The sequence below is a fragment of the Physcomitrium patens genome, chromosome 11 (assembly GCF_059467195.1).
Source record: "Physcomitrium patens ecotype Gransden chromosome 11, ASM5946719v1, whole genome shotgun sequence".
Classification (NCBI taxonomy): Eukaryota; Viridiplantae; Streptophyta; class Bryopsida; order Funariales; family Funariaceae; genus Physcomitrium; species Physcomitrium patens.
Genome location: NC_143420.1, coordinates 9,444,323 through 9,459,611, shown reverse-complemented (window position 1 = coordinate 9,459,611; position 15,289 = coordinate 9,444,323). Strand labels below are relative to the sequence as shown.

The following is a 15,289-nucleotide window of genomic DNA, read 5'->3' as shown; positions in this document are numbered from 1 at the left end:
AAATATAAATATAAACTTACAATTATAACATAAAATGGTTACTTGTCTTAAGTGTGTTTATTTGTATTAACTTTCTATACACATATTTATACAAAAACCCAATAATGTGTGCCACAGAACTCCACAACTTGCAGCCGCAAAGACTCAAAATGGGCACATCCGATGTGGCAAATTCAAGTTAACAAAACAGAGATGGGAATACGAAACAATGCTAAGAATAGGCGAGGGAGTGAGACTACGTCCGACTCTGGAGTCAAACCTCGCCACGGGGCTCATCCACCGCTGCCACGGCGTCGCCACAGCAGTCTGTGACGAATCTGGCCCCTTAACGGCGCCATCCCACGAAGGCTTTGGCAACTGCCGATTGGACTTCGCCACAACGTCATCTTCTCGTCGAATCGCCGACGTGGGGGCGTACCTGGTGGTCGAAAAGTGGAAGAATCCGACGGAGGATCGCCGAAGCCCGCAGCTCTCAAGGTTCCCCCTCCTCCCTCTATCATTAGTCTTGTTTAGTGGTATCTCTGTCTGGCCGAGAATCCAACCATTCCCTTTTGTCGACACACGACGGAGGTAGACCAGCAGCAAGCAACGCCAGAGCTCTTGCCGTCCAGCTACTACCGCTTCCGCTGAAGGTGGTCTCTTTCCGAGTGCGGCGCGGGAGCTAGGATCGTGCCTCGTGTGTGGATCCAGCATCGGACAGGCGCGACTGGCGAGGTTTGTTGTCTTCGCATCCGGATTGATTGTGTTGGGGGTGAGTCCAGGAGTTAGAGTTTCGTTAACCGCGATAAATGTAGTGTCGCCAGACTTGAAACTTTACTGGGGATTTGCGATTTCGTGCGGCTGCAAAGAGGTGGTGGTAATAGGCGTGGAACAGATTGGGCAGGCAGGCAGGCAGGCAGGCAGGTGGGTGGAACTGCGCGTGGGTGGTGTTATTGATGCGGGGAAATACCTGGAGGTGCGCGAATGGTTTGAGACATGGCGAGACGGCACGATGCAGGGGATGATGCAGGTGATGATGCAGGTGATGTTGTGAGATAAAAGTCATCGGTTATAACAACAGAGATCTCGAGTTCATGTGTGGGTGAGGGTGAGGAATCAATAAGGTACACATGTGAAGGTGGTGGCGGCTGACGGGCTTTGACTGCTGATGGTTCTGTTAATGCCTTGCCTTAGTGCCTACGATGTTGTGTTTTGCCCGTTTGTCACTCGCGACCCTACACGCTGCCTACGAGTCATTCTCGCGAACGCGGCCGTTGGTAGCGGTCAAAAACTAGAATTATGCACCATTTGTGTCAGGTCTGGTAAATCTTCCCCGTCCTTCTCCGGACCCATCGTGTTCCGCTTCGAATCTCCATGTCCGACCCCAGAAGCTGACTTCAATTCGCTGCGTAACCTATTATTCACAGCACCGGCAATGGCGCAAGCTATGCATCGGACTCGCTTGCCCAATCTGCCTTCACCATTTATTTTTCATCTCTTCATTCTGCCGAACTCTTTATTTCGGGGAATCAACACTGCTCGGGTGTGGATCTTGGGTTGCGTTGGGCGTGCCTGTCTACATGATTCCGTTGGTAACTCTTCGTCGTGAAGCGCCCCAATTGGCCCTAACCCTGCTTTCCACCACCCCTGTTTCGCGGTTTCGGTACTCTTCCAGGACAGTAGTGTTGCTAGTGAAGATTCCGTAGGTGGGATGTGGTGTGTGCGTGGCGTAATCTCATAATCTTTGGAAGGGGGTACACCTCGGCCGTGGTGATTGGGCTCTTTCTTTCACCCTCGTGAGAACCCAACAAATTAGCTGCAGAGAGGACGATGCGTTGTAGCTTCGTGCATGTGGCCATGGGTTGAACAGCTCGGAAGCTGTAGCGGTGAGGTTAGGTCTTGGAATTGTTATGGCAAGACCCATGCGAGAGTGCGGCCTGCTCAAGGCCTGCAATTCGGGTCAGTGGGCAAGTGGTCCGAATTGCATATTCGAGTGTTGATCTCTGGGTCGTGCATGTGGTGGGGTTTTGTGTCGTGCCAAATCAGTGCATATCCTTAGACTGGAATGGGTCCCACAGGGCTTGATCGAAATTCGCCCCCGTCGTCAGGTCTTTGTGGTGCACCGGCGGACACAGAATTGGGGAGCGCGTAGTGGCAAGGCGTTGCGTTTGCATCTGGTGCTAAGATCTGTGTGACTGCGACTGTATGCTTATGCTGTTCACGGTTCATGGACACGTAGTATTGTAGCTGTGGGATAGCGTCTCGCGTTGAGAGGATGGAGGTTGAACGTGTGGTAGGAGCTGGAAGGACTGTATTGTCTTCATGGTGTGGAATGGTTGTACTGGATTTGAGGGGACAATCTGTTGTATGGCAGCTTCCGTGATAAGTCGACACGGGCACTGAGTTGGAACTGATGAGTCCACGAGCACCTGGTGAACATGTGAAGGGCTGTTGGATTTTGCGCATTGTCTTGGTACAAGTGGGCTCACGGTGCTGGAAGGGGATTGTGGATTGGAGCGTGCAGGAAGGCGTGAAACAGGTGTTGGAGGAATCGGGGAAAAGCGGAATGAGTGCAGGGTGGGTTGTGGCAAGGTGTCGTAGTAGCTTAGGGAAGGAATCAGCTGTTGGCTGGTTTTAGATCCGGCTCATTTCTTGGAACAGGTATCCGTCGATCTCGGCAGAATGCAGCTGTTGACACGAATCGAAGGGGTTGTAATGGATTCCACCTGGTGGAACAGCTGCATTATTACGGACTCTGTATCAGGTGAAAGAGAAAGTTTGAGTAAGGCGTGGGTGCTGCCACTGGTCGTGACTGTTCAGTAGACATAGGACCCAGGGCGTCAAGGCAGCTGCAGCAGGGAATGGGTTTGTTTGAGGGCTGTATTTGAGGGGGCAACGTCAGCAGCGCTTGGATCCCTCGCAACCGGGTGATGTCGCGCAGTTTCTATGAGTTGCATGGCTTGTGGTGTTTACAGAAGTCATGAGGCATGATTGAGTTCCTGCACAGTTGCCAGGACAGCAATCCGGAGACGGGCAAATTTGATGCGGGCATGGTGCGGGTTCTAGGCTGCTCTTGGATACACGCGTCTGATGCAGCGTTGGGAGTGCCTTGCAAGAATGTAGCTTGTCATGGTGTAGGAGAAGGATAGACCTGCATCCAGAGTGGTGAGAAGCAGGTTTGAGTCCCGAGAAGGGGAGGTGAATGAGGGTACGCGTCCTGGATGCACAGGCATTGAGGGAGGAGTGAGCCAGATTGATGACGGAACTTTCGATGTAGGATCGGACCCGGCGCATCGCAGGAGCAACAATGTGTGGTGCAATCCATCGATTGCTGCGATTGTGTGACGAGAGTGAAAATGCGTGGTTGTGGCAAGCCTGAGATGTCAGTGGTTGTCTTCCTTTAGGGTTTGGAGATCGAAGGGGGAACGGCTTCGGGTTGTTGTGGTGCAGCTCTTTTGGTACTCAAGCTGGTTCGACGCGTCGGTGAGTGTGGATGCTTCATCTCGTGGCTAGCGGGTAAGCAATGGTCCAGTGAACGTAGGTGATGTGATGTTGAGGATTACTTGTGCATATGGCAAGAGTGGGAGGGGAAGGGCATTGGAGAGAGGATTCCGAGAGGCACGATTGAGGATGTGATGAGGAACTCGGCATCAAAACTTGGCGGCGACGGTACGGAGGACTTGAGGATGGCACGTTGGGCAATAGCAGGAGGCAGAGTGGTGAATCTCGTGGGTCAACTCTGAGTCGGATTGAAGACAGGCAGAGGTGCGCATCTGGGGCCACATGTTTTGGAAGCTAGGTGCTTGGTAGCAGCTACGGCTGAGTTATGAACCAGGGCTGGCATAGGGCTACGCATGGATTGTTGTCAATGCTTGAGGATGTTCACATTGTTTCAGGACAGGGGCGGATGCAGTATTGGTTGTAGAGGCGGAGGATTCGATACATCTTCGTCGAACGGTCGGTTCGATATGGTGAGCTACGAGGTGGATAGTCACTTCGTGGTGGCAGTTCATATCCAGACCGGCGATTGCAACGTGGGTCTTTTGTCGTGAGGGTGTAGAATACACAACAGATATGTTGTCTGGTGAGTGTCGTGGCGTTATGCTGCACAGAACGAGTAGAATGTCGGAGTGGGGCGGAGGAACTGGGAGGGAAGCATCCTGATGCTTGCGACGTCGATGTGTACACCAGATGGTTGGAGAGTGGAGAGAGAGGTGGGCGGATTATTTAGATTGAGTAGGAAGTGCAAGCGAAAAGCGGATTGGTTCATTATGGCATGAGTGTGGGGCATGCATCAAAGTTACTGCCGAGGGCGGCAGTAGCGTCAGTGTTGGGTTGGCCCTTGGACTCATCAACGTGCAAATGCTCCATCTGGAATGTTTTGTTGCACCCGTTGTGATCTCCCGCAGAAGCACATGCATTGGTAGCTTGAAGTCGAGGTTCTGATACGGTACGCTGGTGTGCGTTGTAAGTGGTATAAACGGGTCGTCGAGCAATGGGCTTGTGGTGGCACTCGGTTTATGTAGAACGTTGACACTCCGCGAAGGATTTTGAAGTATGGTGTGGGCATCGGGTCGTTCCGGTGTGCATTCCGGACAGATTTGTATGGTACTGTAGGGCAGAGCTCGGGGATGGTATGGGCAGACTGTTCCGTGAGTCATGTATGGATGCAAATCAGTAGCTGATGGGAGAATGTCCCTACAGGTGGCCGCACCACACGGCTAGAGATGGACACCACCATCGAGAAGCCGAGCGAGAGTGAGCCAGTTGAGGTTGAGACAGCATGTGCAGTCCAGCGTGGTGACGCTGAAGTGAAGCTATTGAGCAGCAAGTTGGAGTTGGTAGAGCCAGATTTGAAGGTCAGAATTGAGAACGAGAGTTTTCCGGTGAGTCCATCTGTGAGCACCAGTCCGGTTGGAAGCAACCTGCTGCCTTCACGTGCAAGAACTGCTGTGTGGAGGCAAAAAGTCCACTCGGGAGTTGGCGCACCAGTGTTGGCTGGGCAAAGGATTTTGGAATTTCCGAGCCCGGCGATGGTGAGTCAGATCGCTACCGCCATTGGTCCAGGGCAGAGGGTGCCGTACGAGAGCTGTAAACCGGAATCCAGTCCTGCACTTCCAGGGACGCTTCCCGTGGCATATCGGTCGCTTCCTCCTGCGGCAGGGGTTATGGGCTTGACCCCGAACCTTTTGACTCCGTCGCCAAGTATCCTGGTGCCATCTGCGGGGGTGCCACCCTTACCGGCAAGCTTGTCCCTGTATCCACCTGGTTTGCCACTCACTTCAGCGGGGCATCGGCGGATTCCAGCAGCTCTGTCCAATTTGACTTCGGCTGCGGGATGTTCAGACCCTCTGGCTTCGACAAATTTATGTCGACTTCCAGGGAGAACCCCGCAAGCTAATGGGAGCAGCACAAAGGCGCGATCGGAGCACATGTGCCATTCGTCGAGGCAGAGTTGCTCTCAGTATTGCCTTCAGGGATACAAGCTGTGTCTGTGGCACATTCTGGAGGATCCTTCCGCCCCATACAAGCAGTGTGACTTCGCGGAGTTTCCTAGCCGGGAGCGCTGCCGTTTTCCTGTGTCACTGAAGTCCGAGAATACCAGGTGAGAGAGCGAGAGAGAGAGAGAGATAGAGAGGGGGACCCGCGATAGATATCCAGCTGCTCATACTACACATGGATTTTAGCATAAAGCAACTCGGGTGTCTTCATCAGTTGCAAAATGGCCTGGGGTGTCCAGTTTGTGTTGATGAGGTTACTGAATACGGTGCTCAAGTACAACCTTCTCTGGAAGTTGTAATGAACGAAGGAGTTGGTTTTGGAAAGTAGGCACTATCGGTTGATGAGGGACGAGTCCTCAAGCGTGGAAGCGTGATGCTTTCGTGGCTGTGCTTGGGGTGGTGGCGAGCCCAGCAGATGGAGTGGGGTGGCAAGGGCTTTTCTGAGACGTGTGTTGGTGGGATGTTGCAGGTTCTGTCAAATGCACAAGCAGGTGAAGGGGTTTACCATAAATCCTGTGACACTGAAGAACCAGCAAGCCATGGAGCGTCCTCTTTTGGGGGAATTCTCGGTGCTGGTGGTGGCAGCTGCAGTTGCACATCAGATGGAGATAGTAGCGCCTCCAAAGCTTTGGGCTTCAGTTGTGGTGAACCACGTATCAGTGGTTCCACCATCATGTGGAAGTGGGTCTGTGAAGGAGGAATATGGGGCGTCGATGTTTCAGAGATCTATAAGCGGGAAGAAGGTAGGCGCACATGTGCACGGCGATGTGAAGCCCGGGGATGTGCCGTTTGCGCGCACGAATTTGAAACCGGCTGTAAGGAGAGCGCAAGGTCGGTTATATTCTTTGTCATAGATGCGTTGACTGGCAATGTGGGGGTAGGCGAGGCGAATAGGTGAAGCCGCATGAAGTGGTGGTGGGTGGGCGTAACAATTTATTGAGCTCAGTCACGTCGCTGTGGGATTGTCAGTGTGACCTCTTCTGCATGATTTCCTAGAATGTTGAGCAGAGTATTTTCCGGGTACTCGCGATTTAGTTCGGGTAGTACAGTGGCCTGGTTTTTCCATTTTGTGTGTTTTATGTATCTGTGGCGGAAACGAAATCGATTCGGGGCGAGATTGCGTTCCACCGGAAAGGCTGATCCTGTTCTCTGAATGAACTCAAAGTTAGAATGGGTTGTGCATTGTGTGTGTCGTTGGGAATCAAATAGTTGGAATTTGCGAAGCAGTAGACGTGGTGATCACCCTGGGTAGAGGAGTCCACGTGGACAGCCGGTTTGTGTATTGTGGCTTTCCTGGGGAGACTTGATTCGGAGTCGAGCGTTGGTGGTTTTCTTTGTCTGAAGGTGGTGGTCGCTGTCGTTTGGGTGTGTGAGCAGGGGGCTTGCAGATGAAGGAGGATGGGAAAGGATTCGGCAGCGCACAAGGATCCAGCACGAAGGTGTGCGTGGAATGCAACTTAGACAATGGGAGTTGCAGGACAAGCGGTTGTGGATATCAGGATGGCACCTCGATGACCATCGCGCAGTTGAAGGTTGGGCCTGCTTCCACGAAGGTCGCAAGCGAGCTGGAGAATTTCCGTGCCCAGCTAGGGAACCGGCTAAGCAGCCACGGGATCTCTCTTCCGTATACGATGCCCAGTAGTGGGGGGAAGGTGGGCACAGACCAGGGATTGAGTGGTGGTGCTAGAGGGTTCCATCGCAGCGGAAGTCCACATGATGAGAAGCTGATTCGGCCGAGCACTCCAGGGCAGGTTTTCATGAACGGAGGGTGTGCAAAGCGGCGGGCACACGATGCAGCAAGTGTTCCGTGCTTGGTGGATATCGGGCCTGTAGAGCTGAACAGGGTAGGTTTGATGTGCAGTCTGCAGCAGGTTCCAGGGATGCTACAAGGGAAGAGGTCATATGACCAGCTGAGTATCCTGCCGACAGTCGATTTTGGAGGCCTGGACATGGCCACGATGGGAGTGCGGTGTGGGCCTCGAGAGCCTCGAGCTATTCCTGGTTTGGCTATCAAACGCAAGTCTAAGGTGCAGACCCCGAGAGACAGCTCTTCTATGGGTCGAGGCCAGGTAGGTGTTACTCAGGTCCACGTTTGCTGCTGGATTGTAGGATTGGAGTGTGAGCTTATGACGAGTGCCTGAAACGGTGCGAGGAGGAACGTGGATAAGGGGTTGGACAGAGACATGGTTTGTGAGGTATAGAGAAGAGCGAACCGAGTGACGAGTGTGTCCAGTGGCCAGCTGAATAGTCGGTTGTAGATTCGGTTGTTGTACGCATGGTTTGGGTGTTTGCAGTTGATACGTTAAGGTGAAGAGGTTGGATGCTTGTGTGCAGGGGCGAAGGGTGTTCTTCTCGCGATTCGTTGGAGTGAGGAAGCGACCGTGGGGAGCCTATGGGGCTGAGATTCGTACGCCAGAGGGAAAGCGGTTGTGGCTGGGTACATTCACTACGGAGGAAGCCGCGGCTCGGGCATATGATGACGCCGCGAGAATTTTCCGGGGTAAGAGTGCAGTGACGAACTTTGTGCAGGGTTCTGAATTCGACTTCGGGATGAGTTCTCCTTTTGCTATGGGGTCGTCTTCGACTTCTATGGAAGAAGATAATGCGAGTGATGGGTCGGGCGCGAGAATGCGCTCAGCATTGAACATGAAGAAGAAAGATGGGGAGGCAGGAGTTGTGACACTTGGGATCGTGCAGTCGAACCTTGGTAGTGGCGATGGCATGGGGGCGGGGAACAAGATGGATGGTTTTGGTAGTCCTGTGGAAACCTTGAACTTGTTAGGTGGTTTTGGAACGAATGGCAAGGAAAATGTGCAAGCACTGCGCAGTGCATCCGAGGGTCCTGGTCGGACGCCAAGCGGGCATTTGAAAGTCACAAGGGGGGTGGCAAAGGAAAGTTCGAGGCGTAAACAGTCGCAGAAGGTGACAGGTCGTGGAGGGAGTTCGAAGAAGGGCGAGGACTTGGGCGGGTTGAGGTGGCCAGAGGAAAGGCTGGATGAAGGCACGTCAGGACCGGATCGGCTGTTATTGTTGAGCAATTTCGCGATCAGGCATGAAGGGATGGAGATGGAGGAAGGGCCGGATTCTTGTAAGAATGAATCGAAAGAGCAGGGAGCAGGTGCAGGGTCAGGTGTGGCTGGAACGGATTCCGGGGACTCGGACGAAGAGTCGGATGGCCCATCAGATGCGGAGCTGGGACTGGATTCTGCCTCAGGGTTGCGGGTGAAAATGGAGGAGGACGTCGGGGGTAGGGAAAAGTCCGCGGAGCCATTCGTTTGTGCAGAACTGAACGAAGAGGAGAAACAGCAGCTGTTGGAGCTCGGGAAAGCGGACCCCGAGTTTCGGTTGACAGGGGTGCGCAAGTCTCAGTCAGGAAGATTCGAAGCCACGATTTATGACCGCACGATGAGGAAGAAAATATATGTAGGAATGTACAGTTCCATGCTGGAGGCTGCCCGTGCACGCGATCAGAAAGCTCTGGATCTGGGATCCATGTCCACTCTGAACTTTCCCGAGATGAGAGCTATACAGGTGAACCTCTTGTTGTGCAGAATCACGTGGGGAAGGAACTGTTACGACGTTGTGAGTGACTGCGAGTCACATTTGACCACTGGGTAGACTTGGTTTCATCCGTGGCATCATGGTAGTTATGTGGTGTTTAAAAGATCATTCGATAGTTGCACTGCTCCGGCGCGGATCACTGTGGTGTTCGTCGTGAGTGTCTCCGGACATCCTGGTGGTTGCAAAGGAGTGTCGTAGTCGGATCTTGTAAGTAGTGGTGATCAGTTTGGGCGTGAATCACGTGGTACTGAACTTCGTTGGCAGCATGTCCTGGTTGGGCGGTGTTGCATTTTGTAGCAGACTTGACCGATTTGGTGGGCATGCATCTGGGTTTGTCACGTGGGATTGCATAGCGGTACACATTTGTTAAATCGCACACATGGTTTGGGTGCATGGCGAGGGTCATAGGAGGAGGGGTCCCGGATGGTGATTCTGATAGCTTAACGGATTAGAAGGGGGCTGTCTTGGGCAGTGGCGATTCTGTACAGAACAGTGCGGTGTGTATTTAAGGATATGGTGTCACCCGTGTGGTGGTTGCAGGCCATGAGGAATACGAAGGCGGGTGGAGGAGGTAGTAAGAAGAAGTCGAAGGCTGAAGATATTGCGCAGTCGTTTAAAAAGATACGACTGGCTTCGCAAAGCAAGTCGGATACGGACACAAGGAAAGTTCTGAAGCGGAAGGTGCCGGATAGTGAGGAGAAGTCAGAGTCGAATAAAGTGAAATCTTTGAAATGCAAAGCACCGATGCCAAGGTTGGAGGGTTCGGAATTGAAGGCTTTTGACGGGAGTAATGCGATGGAGACGGATGAGGAAGATGCGTTGAAAGGTGAGAAGCAGGTGCCTGCGAAAGCCTCGACAAATTCTCCAGGTTTACTCCAAGCTGGTCGTGTTGGTCTTTGGATGTTGGGATGGTTGCGCATGGGCTTGTGCATGTCAGCTAGTGTTGCGCCTTTTGAGCTGAGGCGTTTGAAGCGATGTGGTGCTGGAAGTGCGGGTTGAAGTACTTGGGGCACAAGTATATGGGTTGTGTGCACATGCATGTGAGGCGCGATACTGACAGCGAATGCATGTGCACATGCAGCAGCTTCAAACAAGAAGGGCGGTGCAGCGAAAGCACCTAGAAGCAGCATAAGCTCAGGGCATGAGAAGTTGGGGGGCGAGGCTGCCGAAACGGCGTCTCACAAGGCGAAGCGGAAATCTGTGGAGTTCCAGAAATCGGAAATGGAGTCGGAGAAAGAGGCTCTGAAACTCAAGAAGCAGAAAGTGGAGGAAGCGAAGGAGGTAAGTACAGCCGTGAAGAGGCGACGTGCCCCTAGCGCGAAGGGCAAGGCAAATGGTGGAGCATCTGGTCAAGAGGCCTGTTCTACTACAAAAGAGGACGGAAAGGACAGCGACGGTGTGAAGCAGGAATCCGGCATGGTTGGTCAAGGAAATCAAGCAGGTCATAGAGCTTCACGGAAAAGCAACATACACAGGTTAGTGTCAAAGTCTGGAGGTTTTGTTTTATTGCTCAGGATGTGCGGAAGGCGTTTTGGTTTTGTGGCAGATGGTGATTTTTGCATTGTATATTTGCAGAGCCTTTGCGGATAGCTTTGTGGAATCTGACTACGCGCGAGTGTACAAGACAACATCAAAGCGGAGGGCCATGCTGGACAAGGTTGGGAGGAAGTCGGACAGCTCCTCTACGATTCCCAGCGCAGAGAAGAGCCCGGCTACTTCACCAAAAGAAACAACTCCGAATCCATCAAGGTCGCGGAGGGAGAGGAAATTTCAAGGGGAGGAGGACGAAGCAAAGGGTAAAAACGGGGAGGAGAGAGGCGGACAAGGTCGCAAGAAGCCGCCGTTGTCGAAGTCAAAGTGCGCCCCTGCACGTGACGAGGAGCAGCAGCCCGCGCGGTCTCGATCAGCGGGGAAGAGCTCGGCGAAGGGGTCTGGGAAGCGAAGATCGCAGCGGAACTTTATGGGAGTGCAAGCAACTCCAAGCGGACGGTTCAAGGCGAAAATCTACGTCCCCAGGACAAAGAAGCATATTTATATCGGGATATACGACACACCCGAAGAGGCAGCTCATGCTTACGATGAAGTAGCCTACCGAAAGCGTGGTGCGACAGCCCCTCTGAACTTTCCGGAAGCATTTCATGCAAAAATCAAAGCCAAACAGCCGATCAAGAAAGTGGTTATCCAGCTGACAGATGCGGGAGACTTTGAGGCGATGTGCTACGACCCCAAGGCGCAGGATTATCATTCTGTGGGCGTGTTTAGTTCAGTAGATGCCGCCCGTCGAGCGGGTGCTCGTGAAGCAGCCACCATGGATTCGGGCAACTCGGAAGCGTCTGGGAGGGATGAAGGCGATGGCGATGGGGATGGGGACGGCGACGGCGAGTCGTGGAGTACGAAGTACGACAGTGGTTTGAAGAGCAAGACCATGACAGGGAAGCACAGCAAGCCTGGTGATGCAGGAAACACGGGTTCGCCTGTCGGGCAGGATGTCGAAGAAGGTGGTTCGGATGAGGATGACGTGGCGGTTGCGGAGCAGTCGCAGAAGGCGTCAGTGAGATCCATGCGGTCGAAGAAAGGAACGTTTGCGCGGGCATCTATGAACAAGAAGGCGAGTCGGCGAGGAAACATGACGCGGCGGGCGGACTTCAGAGGCGTGTATTGCAATGGACACAAGTTCCAGTCGATATATTACAATCCCGCAACCAAGAAGCATACGTATCTGGGCACATTTTTGACTGCGGAGGAGGCTGCCCGAGCTCATGACCAGGTAATGTGCCGCGTGTTGCTAGTGGTGTGTGCAGGAGTTTTGCATGAGGATGCTTCCTCTCGTGTCACGTGGGTTTTGTGGAGCAAAGGAGTCGTTGTTACGTTCACTTGAAAATAGAAGCACCTACTTGGAAGTGTGTGGACACGAAGCTCGGAAAAGATGCAGGTTGCCAAGTTGGATTGCATGCTGGATTCTTCTCGTAGAACCTCACCCCTAAAAAGCGGCTCTCCAATACCGGGGGCGCCCTTGCCAGTCCTGGGATTCTCGTGCCTTATAGCCTCTAGTGATGGAGGTTCCGAGGTACTGGAAGTTCCTCTTTGGAGAATCCCAGATACCGAAGCAAGCCAGCGCTTCCAAGAACACTGAGTGTTGAGAAGCCTCTGTGGAAGTGATGATGCATGGGGGGAATCTATGTTGCAATTAGAGAAGGGGGTGGATATTGGGTTTCGACAGCCAGAAGGTTTCGTATGGTGTGCGTCCAGAATCTCATGTGTCCTTGTGCGTAAACGTGGATGTTGGATTTGTGGATGTGGTGCGTAGGTGGCGTTTGGGCAGTTTGGGGAGGAAGCTAAGTTGAACTTACCTGAAGAAATTGAGACGCTGAGAAGAACTGTTAAGGTGATCGGAAACAACGCAGTTCTGATGAACCGCAGCAAAGCGAAAGAAGCAGAGGAGGATGGCGAAGAGGAAGAGGAAGATGGAGGAGATTCACGTTCTTCTAGTCCGGTTGCTAGCCGAAAGGAGGAGGTGGAAGATGCAGAAGCTCCAGTAGACGGTGACATGGCTGAAGCCGTGGAGGATGAAGAGGAAGAGCGAGGTTCACCCGGTAATTCGCCTTCGAAGCCAAGCCAGATGGGCGGAATTTGGAGCAAGTCCAAGTGGTTCAAGGATGATTGTTTGGACATTGTTTTGAAGAAGGGCAACAGTGGCGAGAACGCGTGTAGTGGTGGTATTCCTGGTCGTAGTGGTGATGTAAAGTCGTCTGAGAAGCCTAGTGCGGGGTCGAAGCTGTGCAGTGGCGAGCGTGGTGGAGGTGCCGAAGATTGGAAGACTTCGGAGCAGGGGAATCGGGAAAAGGGAGGTAGAGATGAATTGCGATTAGGAAGCGACGTGGAAGAGAGAGCGGGGAGGCGAATCTCCCGTCGCAAGATGTATCGTGCAAGTCGCATTGGGACCCCAGGCAGTGTTCTCGAGGAAGTCGTGAGGATTTCTTTGGAGAAGGATAAAATTAGAGAAGAGCAGGAAGGGAAGGATGAGTGGGAAGGGGAGAAAAGTTTGGGTGGAGGGCAAAGTGGGGCCTCGGTGGAGGAAAAGAAGTGTCAAGGTAGTTCCAGCCAACAGGTGTTGCGAAGGAGTCGCAGGAATACCCCTCCGCCGAAAAGCTCAGTCGTGGAAGCTGGTGCCGTGTCAGTGCCTGAGAAGGGCCAGAGTGAGGAGCAAAGCGAGGCAGGGCCAGCCATGCCTTTGTTTGATGCGTTGGCAGGAGAATTCCTGAAGGCGAGTATTGTGTTGGAAACGGCTGAAACTGATGTAGGTGAAGGCCGGCTTCACAAGGAAGGCGAAACATCTGTGACTCGTGCGACACATGAAACTCACGGTGAAGTTGTGAACGGCGACCGGCTTGGGAATGAGGCTTTGGAAGCCCCCGAGGGCGAGATTGGCGCCACGAGAGGTTTGGCAGGGAACCCGGCATCGATGACTTCGAGTGAGAATGCGGGCCTTGCTGACGATGACGCATAGTGGGCAATCGGATGGCATCGTCAGTCAATACTCATGTGAGAGCCCCTCGCGCAGCTTAGGGTGGCGTGATTGTAATTTTCAGAGCGTGGAGGCTGGAGGCAGCATCCCTCACCCAAAGCATTGTGTTGAAGAGTTGGTCTTGGGATCAGCTTGAAGAGAGTCGTAAACGGCTTTGTGCGGTTCTTGAGCTGGAAGCTAGGCTGGCGTTACGGGGATGATCTTGTGAAGCGCTTTGTGGGAGCCGCAGACGTCCAAGCACAGGTCGGAATTGGATTACAAATGTTGGTATACGTGGATTGGGACGTGTGCAGATTCGATCGGAAGAAGGGGTCCTGAAGATTGTACAGAAAGTTGCAGCAGTTTGTGCAGCTGTGATGTGACTTCTAAATTTCCTCTGAGCGAGGGATTACATTGTAAAGATTGGTTAGAGTCAGGTTGTGGGGGTAAGTTTAGGTAGTTGTACACGAAACAGAATTTTGAAGGAATGCGGCGAATGTCCCCCATCACCCATTATTTAATCTATGCTCATTTGGCTACTGCCGTAGCTGCTGCTTTCTGTGCGCTTGGTAGGGTTTATTTTGGCGATTTCGGCTGTGGTTTCTATTGTGTTTGTGGTTTGTGTTTTTATTTGTATATTTAAAGTTGTGGGTTCGTTGTTTCTGAGAAGCTGGGAAAGAGAGTTTAAGGGGCTTTGTTTATAAATTTAGATGGATCATCTACTTCTTTGTAAATTTATGCTTTTCTCTTGTTGTATAAATAATCATTCACCTTGTGCTACATCCACACATACTTTTAATGAATGTTGTAGATTAGTTTGCAATTCAAGCCTAATATAAGTTCATACATATTCCATCTTTTGTCTTCATTAATTTTGCATTTTTTATAATGACATTGTATGTAGCAATCTTGGTACATGCACCATTAGAGCCCACTTGTTTGGAAGATGGCCAAAAAGTAGAAACAATTTGATGAATGAGTAAGTAGGATGAGAATTAGGTTGGGTTATTACAAATCTTAGTACGTTCATGCCTATTCACCCTATGTGCATGATACTTGGTGAACAACTTCCAAATGGTCTTTTTTGTAGTTGTATTGCATTCTTATTATAAAAATGCATCTTAGAAGTTTTGATTGATGTAGATGAAGCAAAAAAAAGAAATGAAATACTTATAAAAAGATGTTGTGATTGCTTACTTTGTAGGGCCTTATCAACCATAGTATGCAATCCAAGACTTACTTGGCCAACTTAGAACTGAGATATAATATGATATTGAGTTAAGAAAGGATCTTGGATATGGCTTCTTCTTAATCATAACTAAGAACAAAAAAGTTGTACAAAGAATCATGATGCATACTCTACATCTTTTTCAATGAGATACATGCATTTTTACTTATAGTTATTCAAGTTTAATCCCAACCATCTAATAGGCTTGAAAATGGTGATCAAGTTTATCTTGAAGAGAGTACCAAAGATACTCAAAAATATCACATAAGATATAGTGCACCATCTGGGAGTTGTGGTGGATAGAGATTATAATTATCCTATCAATGCAAATCAAATGTTTTACATTGCAATTATGTCCAACATTCTATACAAACTTACAATTAATATGACTAATCATGTTATTGGGGTATTATTACACATTCAAGTAGATTATAACCACCTTCTGATATACTACTCATATTGCTTATCTACCTCTGATCTAAGAATGAAGTGCCATGTACTAAGCAAACAAAGGCA

At 51.3% G+C, this 15,289-nt stretch overlaps 1 protein-coding gene across 12 annotated transcripts; it reads left to right on the top strand.

Annotated features, from left to right (window-relative positions):
* The first annotated feature begins 547 nt into the window (after positions 1–547).
* LOC112288141 (uncharacterized) lies at positions 548–14,092 on the top strand. 12 transcript variants are annotated; one of them, XM_090254257.1, is made up of 11 exons: positions 563–714; positions 875–1,009; positions 2,504–3,744; positions 4,684–5,584; positions 5,950–6,311; positions 6,858–7,549; positions 7,815–9,011; positions 9,582–9,909; positions 10,123–10,516; positions 10,617–11,808; positions 12,349–14,092. In XM_090254257.1, the coding sequence occupies exons 4-11, from the start codon at positions 4,707–4,709 to the stop codon at positions 13,546–13,548; spliced, it is 6,243 nt and encodes a 2,080-aa protein (XP_090110383.1). In that variant the 5' UTR covers positions 563–714; positions 875–1,009; positions 2,504–3,744; positions 4,684–4,706; the 3' UTR covers positions 13,549–14,092. The 12 variants fall into 12 exon arrangements, with proteins under 12 accessions (XP_090110380.1, XP_090110379.1, XP_024387773.1 ...); XM_090254255.1 differs by having other exon boundaries at positions 2,354–3,744; XM_090254258.1 differs by adding an exon at positions 3,876–3,950 and having other exon boundaries at positions 875–3,744.
* The last annotated feature ends 1,197 nt before the right edge of the window (positions 14,093–15,289 follow it).

Coding starts and splice junctions, on each gene's coding strand:
- LOC112288141 (XM_090254254.1), top strand. CDS start 4,707: ATGGACACCACCATCGAGAAGCCGAGCGAGAGTGAGCCAGTTGAGGTT. Junction 6,312..6,857: donor GGCTGTAAGGAGAGCGCAAG/GTCGGTTATATT, acceptor GTGTGTGAGCAG/GGGGCTTGCAGATGAAGGAG. Junction 10,517..10,616: donor CGGAAAAGCAACATACACAG/GTTAGTGTCAAA, acceptor GTATATTTGCAG/AGCCTTTGCGGATAGCTTTG.